The sequence below is a fragment of the Geotrypetes seraphini genome, chromosome 2, assembly GCF_902459505.1.
Source record: "Geotrypetes seraphini chromosome 2, aGeoSer1.1, whole genome shotgun sequence".
Lineage (NCBI taxonomy): Eukaryota > Metazoa > Chordata > Amphibia > Gymnophiona > Dermophiidae > Geotrypetes > Geotrypetes seraphini.
Window position 1 is genome coordinate 401,393,181 of NC_047085.1, and position 17,308 is coordinate 401,410,488.

Consider the following 17,308-nt stretch of genomic DNA (forward strand, 5'->3'; position numbering starts at 1 on the left):
TCAGAAATGGTTTATGTGTGTTTGATTAGCTAAAAGCTCCTGAGTGGAGCTAAGGAAATCTATAATACATTTCTCCAAAGCACCTGCAGACTTCAATAAGAAAAGTAAAAAAAAAAAAAAAAAAAAGACAAATTTTTACTAGTGAGTACGAGGAAATCTAATTTTTTCTAGCAGACTAAGCTCATATTAACTTGATACAGAATAATGAAATTAAAAAAAAAAAAAAAATTCTGCCAGTAAAAATATATAATTAACAGGATTTGACTATAGTCCCACTTACCTGCAGAATAACCCCTCCCTTTTATTAAGCTGTGCTAAAGTTTTTTAGTGTGGGCCGGTGAGGTAAGTGCTCCAGTGCTCATAGCAATTCTATGGCGTCGGAACACTTACCATGCCAGCTCGCACTAAAAATCTCTAGCGCAGCTTGATATACTGTCATCCGCAATTTGATGTACTCGACTTGTGTTAATAATTGTTATCAAGTGCTCTCCTTTTGGGAGCACCTTCACTGTTGGTATTATGTTCTTTATTACAAAATCAATAAAAATTTTTGAACAACAACAAAAAAAAAGGCCCAAAATTACCCAATAACATAGTGGTATAATATGGTGGGCAAATGTGGCCACAAGCAGGCCAACATTTTGCCCCATATCAACAACTAAAGGTAGGGATGGGGGTTAGTTTGTTTGGCCACCCCTCAACTGAAAAACTGATTGCCTGTAGATCAGTGGTTCTTAACCCAGTCCTCAGACCACGCCGGGCAAGACCAGTTTTCAGGATATGATTATGTTTATTAGTACTTATACAATGCACTTCACAACAACAGCAGAGCGGTTTACAATTTTAAACTTCAAGAAAATGAACTCCATTAACAATAACAAAAAAACCCCCACAAAACAAAATTAAACAAATATACCCCCCATTAAAAATTAAAATATAAAAACCTACATCTATAATGAAACCTATATCTATAATGAATATGCATAATACAGATTTGCATACAGTAGAGATTGTGCCAGCAAATCTATCTCATGCATATTCAATGCGGATATCCTGAAAGCCTGACTGGTTAAGTGTGCCCCAAAGACCGGGTTGAGAACATAAGAATTGCCATACTGGGACAGACCGAAGGTCCATCAAGTCTAGTATCCTGTTTCCAACAGTGGCCAACCCAGGTCCCAAGCACCTAGCTAGATCCCAAGTAACAAAAAAGTTTTTATGCTGCTTATCCTAGGAATAAACAGTGGATTTCCCCAAACCATCTCAATAATGGCCTATGAACTTCTTTTTTAGGAAATTATCTTTTTAAAACTCCGCTAACTGATTTCATTACATTCTCTGGCAACGAATTCCAGAGTTTAATTAATAGGATTAATATGACCATTAGAAATCAATGATGTTTGACCAATCTCCAGGAAGAGATAAATGAATAGGAGGAATCCTAAATGGGTATCTCCTGCTTACCACATTGTACCGCTGAAAATCTGGGGAGACCTATAGAGCTATCTGCTTAGTGCTGGATCAATCTGTGGGCAGGGGGTCAGGGCAGAACCAGAGTTTATCCAGTTATCACTCCTGTTCAGACTATCAACTGGATAACAAAGCAGATAAAGTTGCCCTAATTTTGCTCACTTTGTTATCCAAGCACCAGTGTAAATACTGGTGGGCACTGATACCTTCTGGAGGCCATGCAAACTTTGATCACTGAATATCCAGATCAAGTTCAGCACTACAGGCCAACTATCAGTCTGTTTATGTTTAATACTTGGAATTATTACCCTCAGTTGTACTACTTTGATTTTTTCCATCTTTCATGACTTATGTAGTTCTCATGGGCTGAGGCACAGTGGCTTAGCCAGCTAAAGACAGAAAATTGTTGCACCTGTTACATAGATTGAAGTATTTCTTTGAGACAACAGACATGTGATTTCTGAATAGTCATACAGACTATCTTGCCACTGATGGATTATTGTAATTCATTGTAAAGAACATTCCTAGACAAGACTGCTAAACCTTTGCAAATATCAATGAATGCTGCAGCTTAGATTATTAGTGGCATATGATTATCTAACCTATTGCTTCAGCTACATTGGTTACCTATAAAATATTGTATGATTTTTAAATGCATGTTATTTTAAGACATTCAAATTAGTCAATAAATCAGAACTGCAGTAATTACTGCATGGACTTCCATCTGGGCATATGACCAATCAACCCAGCAGAATATATTAAACAGATCAGGAAAAACAGGATTTATTGCATAGACTTCCATCTGGGTATCTGACTAGGTCAGTCCTGCATTATATATTAAATAGATCAGCACTACAGGATTTATTGCATGGACTTCATTTGGGTATGTGACCAGATCAGCCCTGCAGAATACATTAACTATTTCCCCTGTTGATGTTGATCACTTCGTTCTGGGCTTTTTTAGTGGCTGGGATAGGTGTCAAAGTTCAGTTGTGGATTAGGAGTAGGGTTAAATGGTCATTTTTCTCAATGGAGAAGAGTAAACAGTGGAGTGCCACAGGGGTCTGTACTGGGACTGGTGCTATTTAACTTATTTATAAATGATCTGGAGATTAGAACGACGAGTGAGGTGATTAAATTTGCAGATGGCACTAAACTGTTCAAAGTTGTTAAAATGCATGCGAATTGTGAAAAATTGCAGGCAGACCTTAAGAAATTGGAAGACTGGGTGACCAAATGACAGATGAAATTAGCTCCCTCTTCTATTAAACTGTGCTAGCAGTTTTTAGCTCTGAGAGCCACGCTGAATGGCCTGCGCTGCTCCCAAAGCTCATAGGAACTCTATGAGTGTTGGGAGCAGCGCGGGTCATTCAGTGCAGCTCCCTGCACTAGAAAACTGCTAGCACAGTTTAATAGATGAGGCCCTTAATGTGGTCAAATGCAAAGTGATGCACATTGGGAAGAATAACCTGAATCACAGTTACTGGATGCTAGGGTCAACCTTGGGGGTCAGTGCCCAAGAAAAGGATCTGGGTATCAACATAGACAATACGATGAAACATTCCGCCCAATGTGCGGTGGCGGCCAAAAAAGCAAACAGGATGCTAGGAATTATTTAAAAAAGGGATGGTTAACAAGACTAATAATGTTATAATGCCCCTGTATTGCTCCATGGTGCGACCTCATCTGAAATACTGTGCTCAATTGGACTCCTTATCTCAAGAAAGATATAGTGGCGCTAGGAAAGGTTCAAAGAAGAGCGACCAAGATGATAAAGGGGATGGAACTCCTCTCCAATGAGGAAAGACTAAAATGGTTAGGGCTCTTCAGCTTGGAAAAGAGACAGCTGAGAGGAAATATGATTGAAGTGTACAACATCCTGAGTGGAGTAGAACGGGTACAAGTGGATCGATTTTTCACTCCATCAAAAAATACAAAGACTAGGGGACACTTGATGAAGTTACAGGGAGAATAGTTAAGCTCTGGAACACATTGCCAGAGGTTGTGGTAAAAGCGGATAGCATAGCAAGTTTTAAGAAAGGTTTGGACAAGTTCCTGGAGGAAAAGTTCATAGTCTGTTATTGACAAAGACAGAGGGGAAGCCACTGCTTGTCCTGGATTGGTAACATGAAATATTGCTATTCCTTGGGTGCTGGCCAGGTGCTAGTGACCTGGATTGGCCACTGTGAGAACGGGCTACTAGGCTTGATGGACCATTGGTCTGACCCAGTAAGGCTATTCTTATGTTGTTATGAGTTTATAGATAGAGAATGACATGGGGACAAATTTTTCCCTGTCCCTGCAGGAACTCAATTTTCCTGTCCCATCCCCGCGAGTTTTGTCACTGCCCTGTCCCTGCCCCGTCCCTGCCCCATTTATGTAAGCTGTACCTTAACGGCATGAGCCTCAAACTCTTATGATTTTAAAATTTTTGAGGCTCGTGGCAATGAGGACAGAGCTTGCAGGAATGGGGCAGGGACAGGAAAAGAAATCGCCAGGATGGGACAGGAAAAAGAGTTCTCACAGGGACAGGGAAAAATTTGTCCCTGTGTTATTCTCTACTTATAGGTTGGAACTGGTGGACCTTGGGACTAAGGGTGATGCCTTTACTATCTTTACAAAGAAACTGAAAGCATATTTAGAGGTCTTTTGAAATATGTATTTCATGGGATATGAATGAAGTTGTTTTATGATTTCCTCTTATTGCATTACTTAGATTGTTCGATATTGATTGCTTCTCACCTGAAACATAGAGAAAGGTGGGATATCAATAAATAAATAAATTTTTTAAAAATGAAGCTACCTTTCAGTTGAGAGAACAAAAAAGGGTAGTCAGAAAAGCAGAAAAAACTTGGCACAAAACTCAGTCCTGAGGACAAAGCCACCTGGAAAAACCTTCTGCAAAACTACAAATTAGCTACACATGAAGCAAAAAAAGCACATTTTACCACTCTACTATTTATTTATTTAAAAGATTTCAAAAAACAATCATATAAAAATAAAAAAAACATATTATACAAATAACAGGCCCTTCATATCAGCCTTATTTTACAGCACTCGACAGCGTATCAATACAGAGAAATTCATAATCCTGGAAAAAAGCATTTATTGACATACTTCTACAAATAATGTATAGTAGTTTTCAGAAGTTTCTCAAACTTCTGAACCACTAAGAGCTCTTGTAGATTTTCAGAAGTTTAGTGGTCCAGTAAACTTATTCCACAGTGTTACTTCTATGTTCCAAGCAGGTCAAAGGCCATCTTCTCAATAACGAAAAACATATTCTCCTCATCCCAAGGGCCAATACACTCCCAGCAAATGAACCTAGACTGTGAATCCCTCTCCACCTTCTTCCACGACAAAATATCAAAGATACGTGCAAATCTGAACTCAGAGGCCAAAGTACTCCCAAACATCCAAGAGAAAACTCAAGACTACAATCCACACAAGACAAAAACCTTGAACAGTTTCAAACCGATCTCCCAAAGCAACCTTATTTATTATTATTATTTCTAAAATTACTTAACCGCCTATAACTAAGCGGTTTACAGCATAAAACCATAATCAACTCCGTATGCCCCACAACTTCGATCCAGGGCCCATGTACCTCCACTACACTCCAGGGTACAAACGAGGTATTCCTGGAATCCATCCTACCCCTAATAAATGAGTTCCTCATGACAGGTGTAGTTCCACAGAGTTAGAAATCTGCTCTAGTAAAACCACTCCTGAAAAAAATAACCATGGACCCAGACAACCCAAGCAGCTTCAGACCTGTCTCAAACCTCCCATTCATCTCAAAACTACTGGAAAAGACAGTAACCAGCAACTACAAGACTTCAAGGAGACAAACATCACCCTCTCCAACTTCCAAAAAGGCTTCACGAAACACCATAGTACAGAAACAGTACTACTGGACATCTTTAGATGACTGCTGGAAAATCCTAGATGAAGGAAATGATGCATTGCTGGTACTATTAGAACTCAGTCCGCCTTCGACATTATCAACCACTCTCTCCTGCTGTCTAGGCTAAAGACCATCAGAATCCATGACAATGCACTGGGTTGGTTCTCCTCATTCCTGAACGACAGATTGCAGAGAGTTCTTCTAGGAAAATCCTTATCCGAACCCAAACCACTTCACTACGGAGTGCCTCAGGGAGCCTTAATATCACCACTCCTCTTCAACCTCTATGTCAAACCGGACATAGTGGAGAAACACCAAATCAGAATTCACTCTTTCGCAGATAACTTACAACTCTACCTCCATCTAGGCCAACACCCACACTCACAAATCAAGAATCTCCAGTCTTGCTTAACTGAAATAAAGACCTTGATAACCAAGAACAAGTTACAGTTAAATGAGTCCAAGATGGAACTTCTCTGGATCCAAAAGATCCTTGCATATACCTCTATTCATTCTTTCTCTGGGGCACAAACACCCTTATGGCCAAGGATAATGTCCGCAGCCTAGGAGTAACTCTCGACTCAAACTTGTCAATGACAGATCACCTATCCAAACTAGTATCATCTTCAATCTACTATCTTCGCCAGCTAAAATCCATATATGCCTACTTCTCTGAACCGGAATTCGCCCAACTACTGTACGCTTATTATGTACTATCCCGCTTAGACTATTGCAATGCACTACTAGCAGGCCTGTTTACCAAAACTCTCTCCCATCTCCAAAGGGTGCAAAATTCTGCAATCCGCCTTCTAAAAAAAACCTAAGCATCCACGACCACATTACTCCTGCATTAGCTTCCATGCACTGGCTACCCATTCAAAAACACTGCACCTTCAAGGCCCTGGTCCTTGCTTTCAAAACCTTCCACAAAATGATTCCATACTACATGACATCTAAACTACAAATCTACTTCCCAAAACAACTACTGAGGTCCCAAGGAGAAAAACAACTGACTATGCCAACTGTCCGCTCCCTCAAGACCGAAACTGCCCGCAAACGCTTCTACTCACATTTTATACCCAGGCTATGGCACATCATCCCCCATCTGTTAGAACACTAGATGGACTTTGGAGCTTCAGGAAGGCCGTGAAAACCTTCCTCTTCACAAACCCAACACCTTAAGGACATGCACCCATAAACGCCACTCAGAGTCAACGCGCCTATGCCACCTACTCTCTCCAGATGCTGCTTAATGCAATATGTTTTATTCTCATGTCTATATTGTAAATTATGTCATCTTAGTTCTGTCTCAATCATATTATGGATGTACTTTGTAACCCGTTCTGGGTTCCTTTGGGAGGACGGGCTAATTAATTGCGCAATAAATAAATTGGTTTTCCCTCCTTTACAAGGTCTCCCCTACTATAAACTTACTAGTAAGGGAAACCTTCCCAATTCTGGAAAGTACTGGGTGGTAGAAGATTTTCTATTGTAATTAGTAGGGTCACTAGAAGTCTCTATACTCCATAGTAGTAGAGCAATAGGGGGTCTGTACACCTTGGCTGAGCCTCTTTATAAAGACAGTTAACAAACACAAATAAATAAATATATTCAACTGTACATGGCTCACCAAGGAAGAGTGCCTCAATAATCATCTGTGCTCTTCATGTACATCAAAATTTTATTATTTATTTTTATAATGTAAAGCTAGCAGCATGAGTTGCTTATTTTTAGGATCCTTATTTGAAGATTTCAGCACTGCTTGCCATCAAGGAGAGCTACATTTCGCAAGCAATTATGCAAATGTAAGTAATCTAGTTGCTGCAGCACCATTTCAAGACATTGTCTCCCCCCCCTAAAAACCGCTTTACTCTTTTCTCTGCTCTTGAGATTTGCACTATGAAAACGGTGCAGCCAGACAGCTAAGCAGAATGGACTGGAAAAAGAAACATGTAAATGAGGATGAATGAGTTTAAGGATGTCGGAGATTTGCTATAGGATAACAACTGCTATTAAAAGTGCAGATTTATACTTGAATTGCTAATAGGGAAAAAAGCAACAGCCTGAGAGTTAAAATGAGCTTAAAGACTATTTATATATCTCTGAGCACTTGATTATATAATGAGTTACTTCATGGGCTCTAGTGCTATTTATAGGCTTTCTTGGCCTCTGGGCCCTGGATACCAGCTTATCCTTGTCAGGCTCTGCTGGGATGGTACGGAGAGATAAGGCACCAGCCCATGCATACCAGTATAGGACAGCTCCCAACTGGAAACCAGTATATAGCTGAATTCCATTTAAAAAGTGTAACTTTTTCTGCCAACCCCTTCTCAGGGCTCACCATTTCTGAAACATTTAAGCAAGTGGGGGTTTTTTGTTTTGAGACAACCAAAGTGAGCTGAAGCATCACATTTAACAGCATAAAGCAAGTTTTCAAAGTGCCAGGCAATCATGGTTGTTTTCTAGACAATGGAAGAAAAGGAAAATCTCCAGTTTCTAAAATGTCAAGAGAGTTTTTTGAACAGATTTAATATTCAAAACACATTCTCTCTCATTCGTCCCTTCCATATTCAATAAATCAGCAAAAGCTCTCTCAGTGCTTATCAAACTATGTCAGAACATTTGTAGACAAGATAATGAAAAAGTAATAGTACAGGCAAATAAATATATAGCAATTTTATTTAAAAAAAGCATCTATATTTTTTTTGTTTATTAAAATGATGCCTGAAGCTGAACGGTGCCCAGTAAAGGGGGGGGGGGGGAGGTCTGGGGAGCAGAATAGAGGAATGGAGACTCAGAACCAATAATGGTAAAGGCTTTCAGTTCCACACCAAATTATCATCCATAGGTGATGACTTAGGTCTGGACTGAAGTCCTAGGGGCAAAGCCCTAAGGCTCTATGAAGCAGTGCAGCCTTAGCCTGCATGGTTGAGAGATAGGCCTGGGATCAGATGCACCAACTCATACTACTTACTATCTGCTGGAGGTAGAAAAAAATACTGGAGTTTTCCAGATAGTACAGCCTTTATTCTGGTGAGGTCCAGTGGCATAGTAAGAGAGAACGGTTACCGACCCAGGAACGTCCCTGCCACCCCCCCCCCCCCAACACCATGCTCACATCCTCTCTTCCATGCCTCCAAACTTCTACATCCCCCATACCTCTTTAAATCTTTGCCAGTGTGAGCAACTACTCTGGCCTGCTGCTCGCACTGGCCTAGCTCCCTCTGAAATCACTTCTGGGTCATGAAACCAGGAAGTGATGTCAGAGGGAAATCCAACGCCTATGAGAGCAGCAGGCCAGAGAAGCTGCTCGTGCTGGTGAAGATTTAGAGTTACGAGGGTGGGAAGGAAGGGCCCGAGAGTGGCATGGGATGGTGTGGAAGTAGCGGGGGTCCCAGGCACCTCCTATCCTCGCTATGACACTAGTGAGATCACTGGAAGAAATCAGTTTCCCTACCTTCATCTATTCATAGAAAGAGGCAATTTGATATACAGTGTTCCCCCAGTCATCCGCGGTTCACTGTTCGCGGTTCCGGTCATTTGCAGATTTTCTGATCGCGAATGACGGGGCAGGAGAGGACAGCTGCAGTGGCAGGAGAGAGCAGCCGGAGCGCCGGCGAGTGAAGGAAATCACTCGTGGTATGCTCCACCCGCCTCTTCCTGCACTAAAGTCGGGCCTCACCAATCAGGAGCTGCGTGTCAAAGCAATTTTAAAAAGGCTAGACCACAATACACAAAAATTAAACCACATATCTCACAGTTCCTTCAATAATGCCACTACAAAGTAACAAAAATAACAGTGTATTAATGTCTACTGAAAGTAGACATCCATCATATATTGGCATCATTAGTAATATTTTTTTTAAAAACCCAGGTTAACAATCAGCTATGGCATCCAAACTTCTAATCAATGAGCACCCCCCCCCCCCCGAAAGATACCCCAAGTACTTTGAAGGCCTTCCCACAGGTCAATCTTGCTAATCCTTGGTGGTTCAATAGCTACAGGGTAGGAGTGAACCCCAGTTTCTCCTGCTTTGTGAATGTGGATTCAAAATGGCAGATCATGACTCTTTGATACAGTTCTAGATCTTCAAGATAGCCATTTTGAACCCAAAGCCTAAAGGGCAGGAATGCCCTATTCTCAATAGACCACTAAGGCTTAGTAAAGTAGGCCTAAGGCAGGTCACTCTTTGAGTGTTCAGGGGAAGTGGAGCAGTTTTGACTCTTGATTTTCAAAATGAATTTAGGGAGTGCAAAGTCTATTTGGGGAAATGGGGAATGGGGATTTGTTCAAGAGGAGTCTTTTCTGGAGGGGAAGAAAAATCGACACCTATGAGCTGTGGTGCTGGAGAAGACTTCTCCGAATCCCATTGACAGCTAGAATCACCAACAAAGATGTTCTTGATCATATAAACCCAGAGTTGTCCCTGGAAGGCAAGATTACCAGATAGAAACTGACCTATTCTGGACATGTGATGAGGACAAATTCACTAGGAAAGGAGGTGCTACTCGGAATGGTCAGTGGTAAAAGGAAGCAGAGGAGACCAAAGGCCTGTTGGCTGGATACCATCAAGAATAACACAGGAATGAACATCAAACAATTGAAAGAAGCCATGGAAAACAAGGAAGCATGGCGAGGACTGGCCTAAAAAGTATCCAAGGGTCGGAAACGACTGAATTGATAGTAACAGTAGTATATATACTATCCATTCAGTAATGTCCAACCCTTGGATACACACAGAGCTTCAGCCTCTTTCAGATGGCATCTGTAGGCTACACATTAGCAGCCTGATGCTTCTAGGTAGTTAAGATAATGCTACCTCAAAGCTAGCATTATTGTTCCATGAATAATGAAGCTTGAAAAGTTTCCAGTACTCAAATTTAACCATAATAAAGTGGGATTTTGCATGCATCTACAGTTTGAATTTCAATATTATGTTGCCCAGAAAGTTTAACCAACCTGTATTAAGGAAAAATAATGCATGATGTCACTGTTTAGCACACATGAAGAGGTAAATATTGCATGGTATTCCTTTATTGCAGGCTAAGATCTACATCTGTAAATTACAATCCCCATTCTTTCTCAATCCACCATATTGTTTTGTCTTCATTATAAACTGTGTTTCATTAAAGGCTGATAAACAATCTTTAGAAAATGCACTTTGCACAAAATGTCTGGCTCTACTGGACAACTTTGCTGCATTAAGAAGGATTATTTAATTATCTCAAGCAGCTAGTAACGCCATGAATCCAATTATTTTCAAGATCTTACATATCATTTTGAAATTCCCTTGGTTTTCTTTCATCTGAATTATAATGTATACACCATCTTAAGCTGTGTACTACAAAAAAGAAGTAAAAGTTAAAGGTTTCCAATGCTTTGACATTTAGCCAGCACATATGTATTTATTTTCAACATAGTTGTACCATTAAAGTCATCCAAAACATTTTAACATTAATATTGCAGCAAGTGTTGCAGATTATTTGTTTCATTTCTTATGACTCTGCAAGATAGTTTTCTTCTCCTAGGAGGTAATTATCATGGCAAGGCATGGTTAATGGAGTTATATTCCCCCTCCAAGCTTTCACTATTGCTATGTGTGATTATTAGGGGCTTTTTCAAAAAATAAAGATGTTCAAAAAGTGGCATAATTTGGCACTGGATATCCTAATCGCCAGGACGTTCAAGTGCTGATTTTCAAAACCGTCTTTCTGCACATCTTTCAAGTCGTTCTACCCTTTGGCCAGGGTTAGACTTGGACATCTTGCAGAGTAATCAAAATTTTCCTAAGATGTAAGAACATAAGAATTGTCATAATGGGGCACACCAAATATCCATCAAGCATAGCATTCTGTTTCTAACAGTGGCCAACCCAGATCCCAAGTACCTAGCTAGATCCCAAGTAGTGAAACAGGTTTTATGCTGCTTATCCTAGGAATAAGCAGTGGATTTTGTCAAATCATCTCAATAATGGTCTATGGACTTCTCTTTTAGGAATTTATTTAAACCTTTTTTAAACCATGCTAACCTAACTGATTTTACCACATTTTCCAGCAATGAATTCCAGAGTTTAATTATATGTTGTGTGAAGAAATATTTTCTCTGGTCTGTTTTAAATCTATTCTTAGTAGCTTCATCGCATGCCCCCTAGTCCTAGTATTTTTGGAAAGAGTAAACAAGCGATTCACATCAACCCTTTCCACTCCACTCAGTATTTTAAAGACCTCTATCATATCACCCCTGAGCAGTCTTTTCTCCAAGCTGAAGAGCCTTAGCAAATTTAGCCTTTCCTGATAGGGAAGTCGTCCCATCCTTTTTATCATTTTTGTTGCCCTTCTCTGTGCCTTTATTGATTCTACTACAACTTTTTTGAGATACAGTGACCAGAATAGGACACAGTGTTCGAGAAGTGGCCGTACCATAGAGCAATACAAGGGCATTATAACATTTTCATCTTTGTTTTCTATTCCTTTCCTGATAATTCCAAACATTCTATTTGCTTTCTTAACTGCTATCGCACATTGAGCTGAGGGTTTCAACAAATCCTCAATGATGACACCCAGATCCTTGTCCTGGGCAGTGATTCCTAACGTGGAACACTGCATCACGTAGCTATAGTTCTGATTTCTTTATCCCACATGCATCACTTTGCACTTGTCACATTAAACATCATCTGCCATTTTGGTGCCCAGTCTCCCAGTCTCACAAAGTCCTCTTGCAATTTTTCACAATCCTCTTGCAATTAAACAACTTTGAGTCATCAGCTGTCTATAAACCTTGATGTTGTGAGCTAGATCTGTTTTTAAACTGTCTAAGTGCCAAACAGGTACCCAAACTGACCAGATGACCACTGTAGGGATTAAGTAATGACCCCACACACACTCCCCCCCTCCCCCAATGAAATAATATATACCTGGCTCTAGAACAGCAGCAACTAGTATGGGAAATCCTAGTAGAATATCACATAGGTGTCTTAAGTAGCCTGGTGAATAGGCTAGTGAGCCATCGAGAGGAGAACCTAGGCCGATAAGCCACTCTAAGCACTACATTTATTGTGGAAAGTGTGAGCTCCCAAAATCCTACTATACTTCTGTATAGGTCCCACCTGCAGTCATAAGGGCTATTGGGATAGTAGAAAGATGAATATAGTACATTTTGAGGGAGTTTTGGAGGGCTCAACATAAATTATAAGGGGGTTATGGTTAGATTCACACCTGGCATCCTTTATGTGAACTTCACAGCAGTGTCTCTTATAAGGTGCCCCAGTGTTCTGTTGTCTTTGTGGCCAATCCATTACAGTGCTGGCTCCTCCCACTTCCAAATGGTCTGCACTTGGACATTTCTATGATTGAAAAAGATGAACAAAGTTGGCCATCCTAAGATTGGATGACCTGGTGGAAAAGATATCTAAGGATGCAACTCCCCCCCCCCACCCCAAAAAAAAAGAACACATCTAGCGGTCTTGCCAGTATCAAAAATAGCTGTCAGCCTCCTACTTTAGACATCTTGCAGGAAAATGGCCCTATATCTGTTTGAAAAGGTGTCTAAATTCACCAGAAACAAAACATGAGATTTTAATGGTATCTGCTAGAATAAACAATATGTAATACAATAGTCCAAACCCCATCCATTTATGTGAAAAAGTAAAAATGCCACTTTTGCAGACTGCTTAAGGACCCAAGATATGAAAATTCTGCTATCTCAGTGTCATGGATATTCTACTTTAATCACCTTTCCCTGGAGACACTCACATATCTTTCAGTTTCCCATGTACCAATGTAACAATATAGTTTTTGTTAATTATCAAGGAGTAGTTTTATAACAAGCCTCCCCAATTTTATAAATTCTCCCCAAAAAACATGCATTATGTGTTATGCCAATTTTATAAATGCCTTTCTGCAATTCTAACAAGCAACCAGAACCAGTCCACAAAAGGTGTAAAAACGCTTTCACAATAAATAACACCTGCTCTGAGGCATGTGTACACGTGGGCATGTACAAGTGCATTTTACATATTATGCCATGTGCATCACAATATCGCCCAAATTATGTCCCTGGGAATGCCTCTGGTCAGACTGCATCAAAGTATGTGTTCTCCTGGCATATGAAACCTTTTTATAAGACACATAGACCAAAAATAACCCCCCCCCCCCCCCGCTCTCCTCTACTAATGTGTAGCAAGGTTTAAGCGGCGGTAACTGCTCCAATGCTCAGATAATTCCTATGAGCATCGGAGCAGTTATCGCCGCTGCTGGTGCTAAAACCCACGCTAAGTGTTAGTAAAGGAGGATGAAAGTGTGTTTAATATCTTTATCTTACCTGAGTCAGGAGAGGACCTGAATAACTATTTTTAGTTATAAAACATAAGGCTCAAAGGCTCAACAAGCATAGGCTTCAGCCAACCAGATTCTTATTATCGGCTTTATAACTCCAGAAAAAAGAAGCAACACAGAAAAAAAAACCCTATTCATTTAAGAAAAACATAGTTACTTGTAGGAAAAAGCACTCTTTAAAATAAAAATAAAATGGATCTATACCAGGAAACCCTCTCCCAATAGAGGAATAAATTTTCAAAAAATGAAAAACTTACTCAATAAACAAAAAACAAACAGTCACTTACTTAGCTGCTTAGGTGGAAGGGTATCCCCAAAGGTTTCTTACTGTGTGTAGTAACATGCTGTAATATTCAAAATAAACATTCACCACCTTCTGCCATGTTGGGACCTGAGTGACAATCTTCTGTTCCAACTGCGCAGAGCACCGGAAGCGTCCCGAACATCAAACCAGGGAAGTTACATTTTTTTTTCTTTCAGCAAACACGGCACCATCATTCTCCACTGATACTTCCAATAATTGTTAAGAAATCTTTCCACTCGTTCGCTTCAAAACTTTTTAAAAGAGCCATTTTTTACATGTAAAACACCATTTACACATGGAAAATGCTTTATAATAAAACACTGCGTAGAAAGTTTATAGACAGCAGGATTGTTCAGATGAAAGGGGCCTTATCAGCTGCATTTTCCTTCACTCAGACAATGGAATTTGGTTGAAACAAATGCCTGAATCTTTTTTTCTGAAGCAGGATCAGTAAAGAGAAATACATTGCTGCAAGAGCTAAGAAAAATTAAAGGGGGAGGGGGGAGAGTTATTAAGATGAGTAACAAAACCATAACATGCACTATTTGCCTCTTAACACACATTAAAGGGTAATATGCATTATATTACTGTAATGCATGTTAATTTACATTACCATGGGGGACATAGTAATGAGAAGTAAAACATACAAAACACTTTATTAATACCAGAAGCTATGTTGTTCCTGGAAAATAAAGCTGCTCCATATTACAAACCCCTCACAATGTTCCCAGCAGCATAAATCCCTCTTCCTGCCTCTCCTTCCCCAAATATATTCTTCCTCCCAAAGTTCCCCTTTTGGCCAAAAGCCCTTTTAGGGATTCTCCCAGAATTAGGTCCATATGTTTTCATCTAAAGAGAGATATTGTGACATATTCTCCAATAAAGTATTTTGGTTTTTAACTATACACCCTTGGCTGAACTTCCGACATCTTGTCCTCATGACTCCTTGTTGTGTGCTTCCATCTCATCACTGAGGCCTGTCCTTGGCTTCTGATTCAGTATTATGGAAAATTTGCCACCAATGAAAATTTTGTAGATGTGTGAAGCAGCTTGACAAGAAAATTGAAGGGACTGAACAAACATAGAAACACGATGGCAGATAAAGCCTAAATGGTCCATTCAGTCTGCCCATCTGCAGTAACCATTATCTCTTCCTCTCTCTAAGAGCTCCCATGTGCCTAATCCACACTTTCTTGAATTTAGACACAGTTGCTGTCTCCACTACCTCTATCGGGAAACTGTTCCATGCATCTACCACCCTTTCTGTAAAAAAGTATTTCCTTAGATTACTCCTAAGCCTGTCACCTCTTAACTTCATTCTATGCCTTCATTCTGGAGCTTCCTTTCAAATTAAAGAAACTTGACTCATGCGTAATGTGACCATACATCCCGTTTTGAATGCGACCGTCCCATTTTTAGATCGCCTGTCCGGTTGTCCCCATGCACAGCTTCGGGACGCCAAAATGTCCCGTTTTCAGAAAGAGCGTCCCAAAGCTGTGCGTGGGGACAACGGGACAGATGATCACAGACCCGGGATTTCTCCCTGCTTCCCTAATGCCGACGCAGCAACATATCAGGTGCATGCAGCAACTGCACAAGCTTCCCTCCCACCCACCCCCACCCCACCCCCACCCCCGACGTCAATTCTGAGTAGATTTTGGGTGTGATTTGTCTTAGCCGCACTCATCTAGACCAAGAAAACCCTGGTATAAATGGGAGAGTACCTAAGGTTTCAATGTCTACCGATGCCTAAGACTGCTTAGGTGCCACTAGGTGTAATTCAATAAATGGTGCCTAGTGGATGATTGGCAATTGAGCTCAACAGTGCCTAGACGTTAGGTTCCATTTAGTGAATCAGGTCCTAAGGGGTAAATTCTACAAATGGCGTCCCATTTGTAGGCAGCGGTAGGTGTCCTACCACTGTCTAACCAGCCAATCGGGATGCACCTTTTCTTTTAAAAAAATCCTCAAGGCTGGCCGCCTACACTGTAGGTGTCTGTTGTGGGTACAGGGAGACGCCTAGAAACGCTTAAGCTCGTCCAAGGCTGGGTGTGGGTGTGGTTTCGCCCAGAAGTGGCCTTGGGTGTGTTTACAGCCCTAGGCATCTCCCTAGAGAATCGGGAAGGGGGTAGGCATCTGTCCCTTAGGGCAGACATAATTCTGTATAGGAAACCGCTGTGCAATTCTCAGCTGCTTCTTAAGCAGCTACAAAAACTGGCGTCCTATACAGAATTTCCCCCTAAGTGTCAGTAAAATGCAGTATTTTACCACAGCTTATAACTAGCCCTCTTAGTGCAAGCAATATTGATTTAACATACATTACCTTACGTGTTATGTACATAAAGATGATTTGAGGATTTTAAAAAGTTCTAATGTGTTAATGTATGAAGTAAGCCACAAATATTAGGGAAAAATGGTCACAAATCCAAAAGCAAACCAAAACATTTTTCCATATCCATATTCCTATTGACAGGGCATGCTGTTTAGGATTTGTGGGTATCTGTATGTGTGTGTGTGGGGGGGGGGGAGGGCTAGGAGGGAGCTTAAAAAAAGGGTAGTTATCTCCATGGTCAAAAGGATGGAAATAACCAAACATCATGGCCTGCATTTGAATTTTTTCATGCCATACCCACACCTACATCATCTGTTCTATATTTTAAATAAGAAAATAGATTTTAAAAACATCACAATGCCTTCCGAAGGCAATAAGAATAACCAAGAACAGAGAGCAGCACTTAAAACACAGCCAAATCCTGAAGTCATTATTGTTGATGTTCTTACTGCTATCAACAATAAGGGAGGGGGGAGGGCGTTTTTCTAAGAGTTTCGGCTTTTCTAATTAAATTTCAGATCATTAGTTTTTCTGAAAAGAAAGGTTTGCTATGTTCTTAAAATAATTAAGCCCAACTGCAGAATCAAATCATCCAATTTAAAGCTCCATTTTCTTCTCCAAAAGCCTCTTATAGGAAAACTGCAGATGACTAATCCTTATGTCATCCCATGGCTTTATTAGGAGAATGTTTTAAGTCCTTCGCTTTCTGAGTAATCAGAACTATAATTTCTTCAGGTTATTTTAAGACATAGCTATGGCTAAAGCAGGAACTGAGTTTTATTCTGAGCCTCAGATATGTCAACACAGCAAGGCAGGACTTCACTTTTACCGCCTTTCTTCTTACATAAAAGCCCAACATTTTCCATTAATCTCCATATAGGCGTCGGAATGGGAGAGACCACAGGGGCCACGGCCTCCCCCAAAATTGGCAGTCATTGGTCGGTTATGGCTCTACTCCCCC

General features: G+C 40.5%; 1 protein-coding gene across 13 annotated transcripts in view; it reads right to left on the reverse strand.

Annotated features, from left to right (window-relative positions):
* The window catches only part of HDAC9 (histone deacetylase 9), a 1,077,926-nt gene that overhangs the window by 456,657 nt on the left and 603,961 nt on the right, over positions 1-17,308 (reverse strand). Inside the window, exon 1 of one of the 13 annotated variants that reach the window (XM_033930935.1) lies at positions 13,999-14,076. The exons of the other annotated variants lie outside the window; for them this stretch is intronic. Coding sequence (XP_033786826.1) covers position 13,999 — 1 coding nt within the window. The 5' untranslated portion in view covers positions 14,000-14,076. Of the gene's footprint in view, positions 1-13,998; positions 14,077-17,308 lie in introns of those variants that run through there. 13 annotated transcript variants of the gene reach the window in all.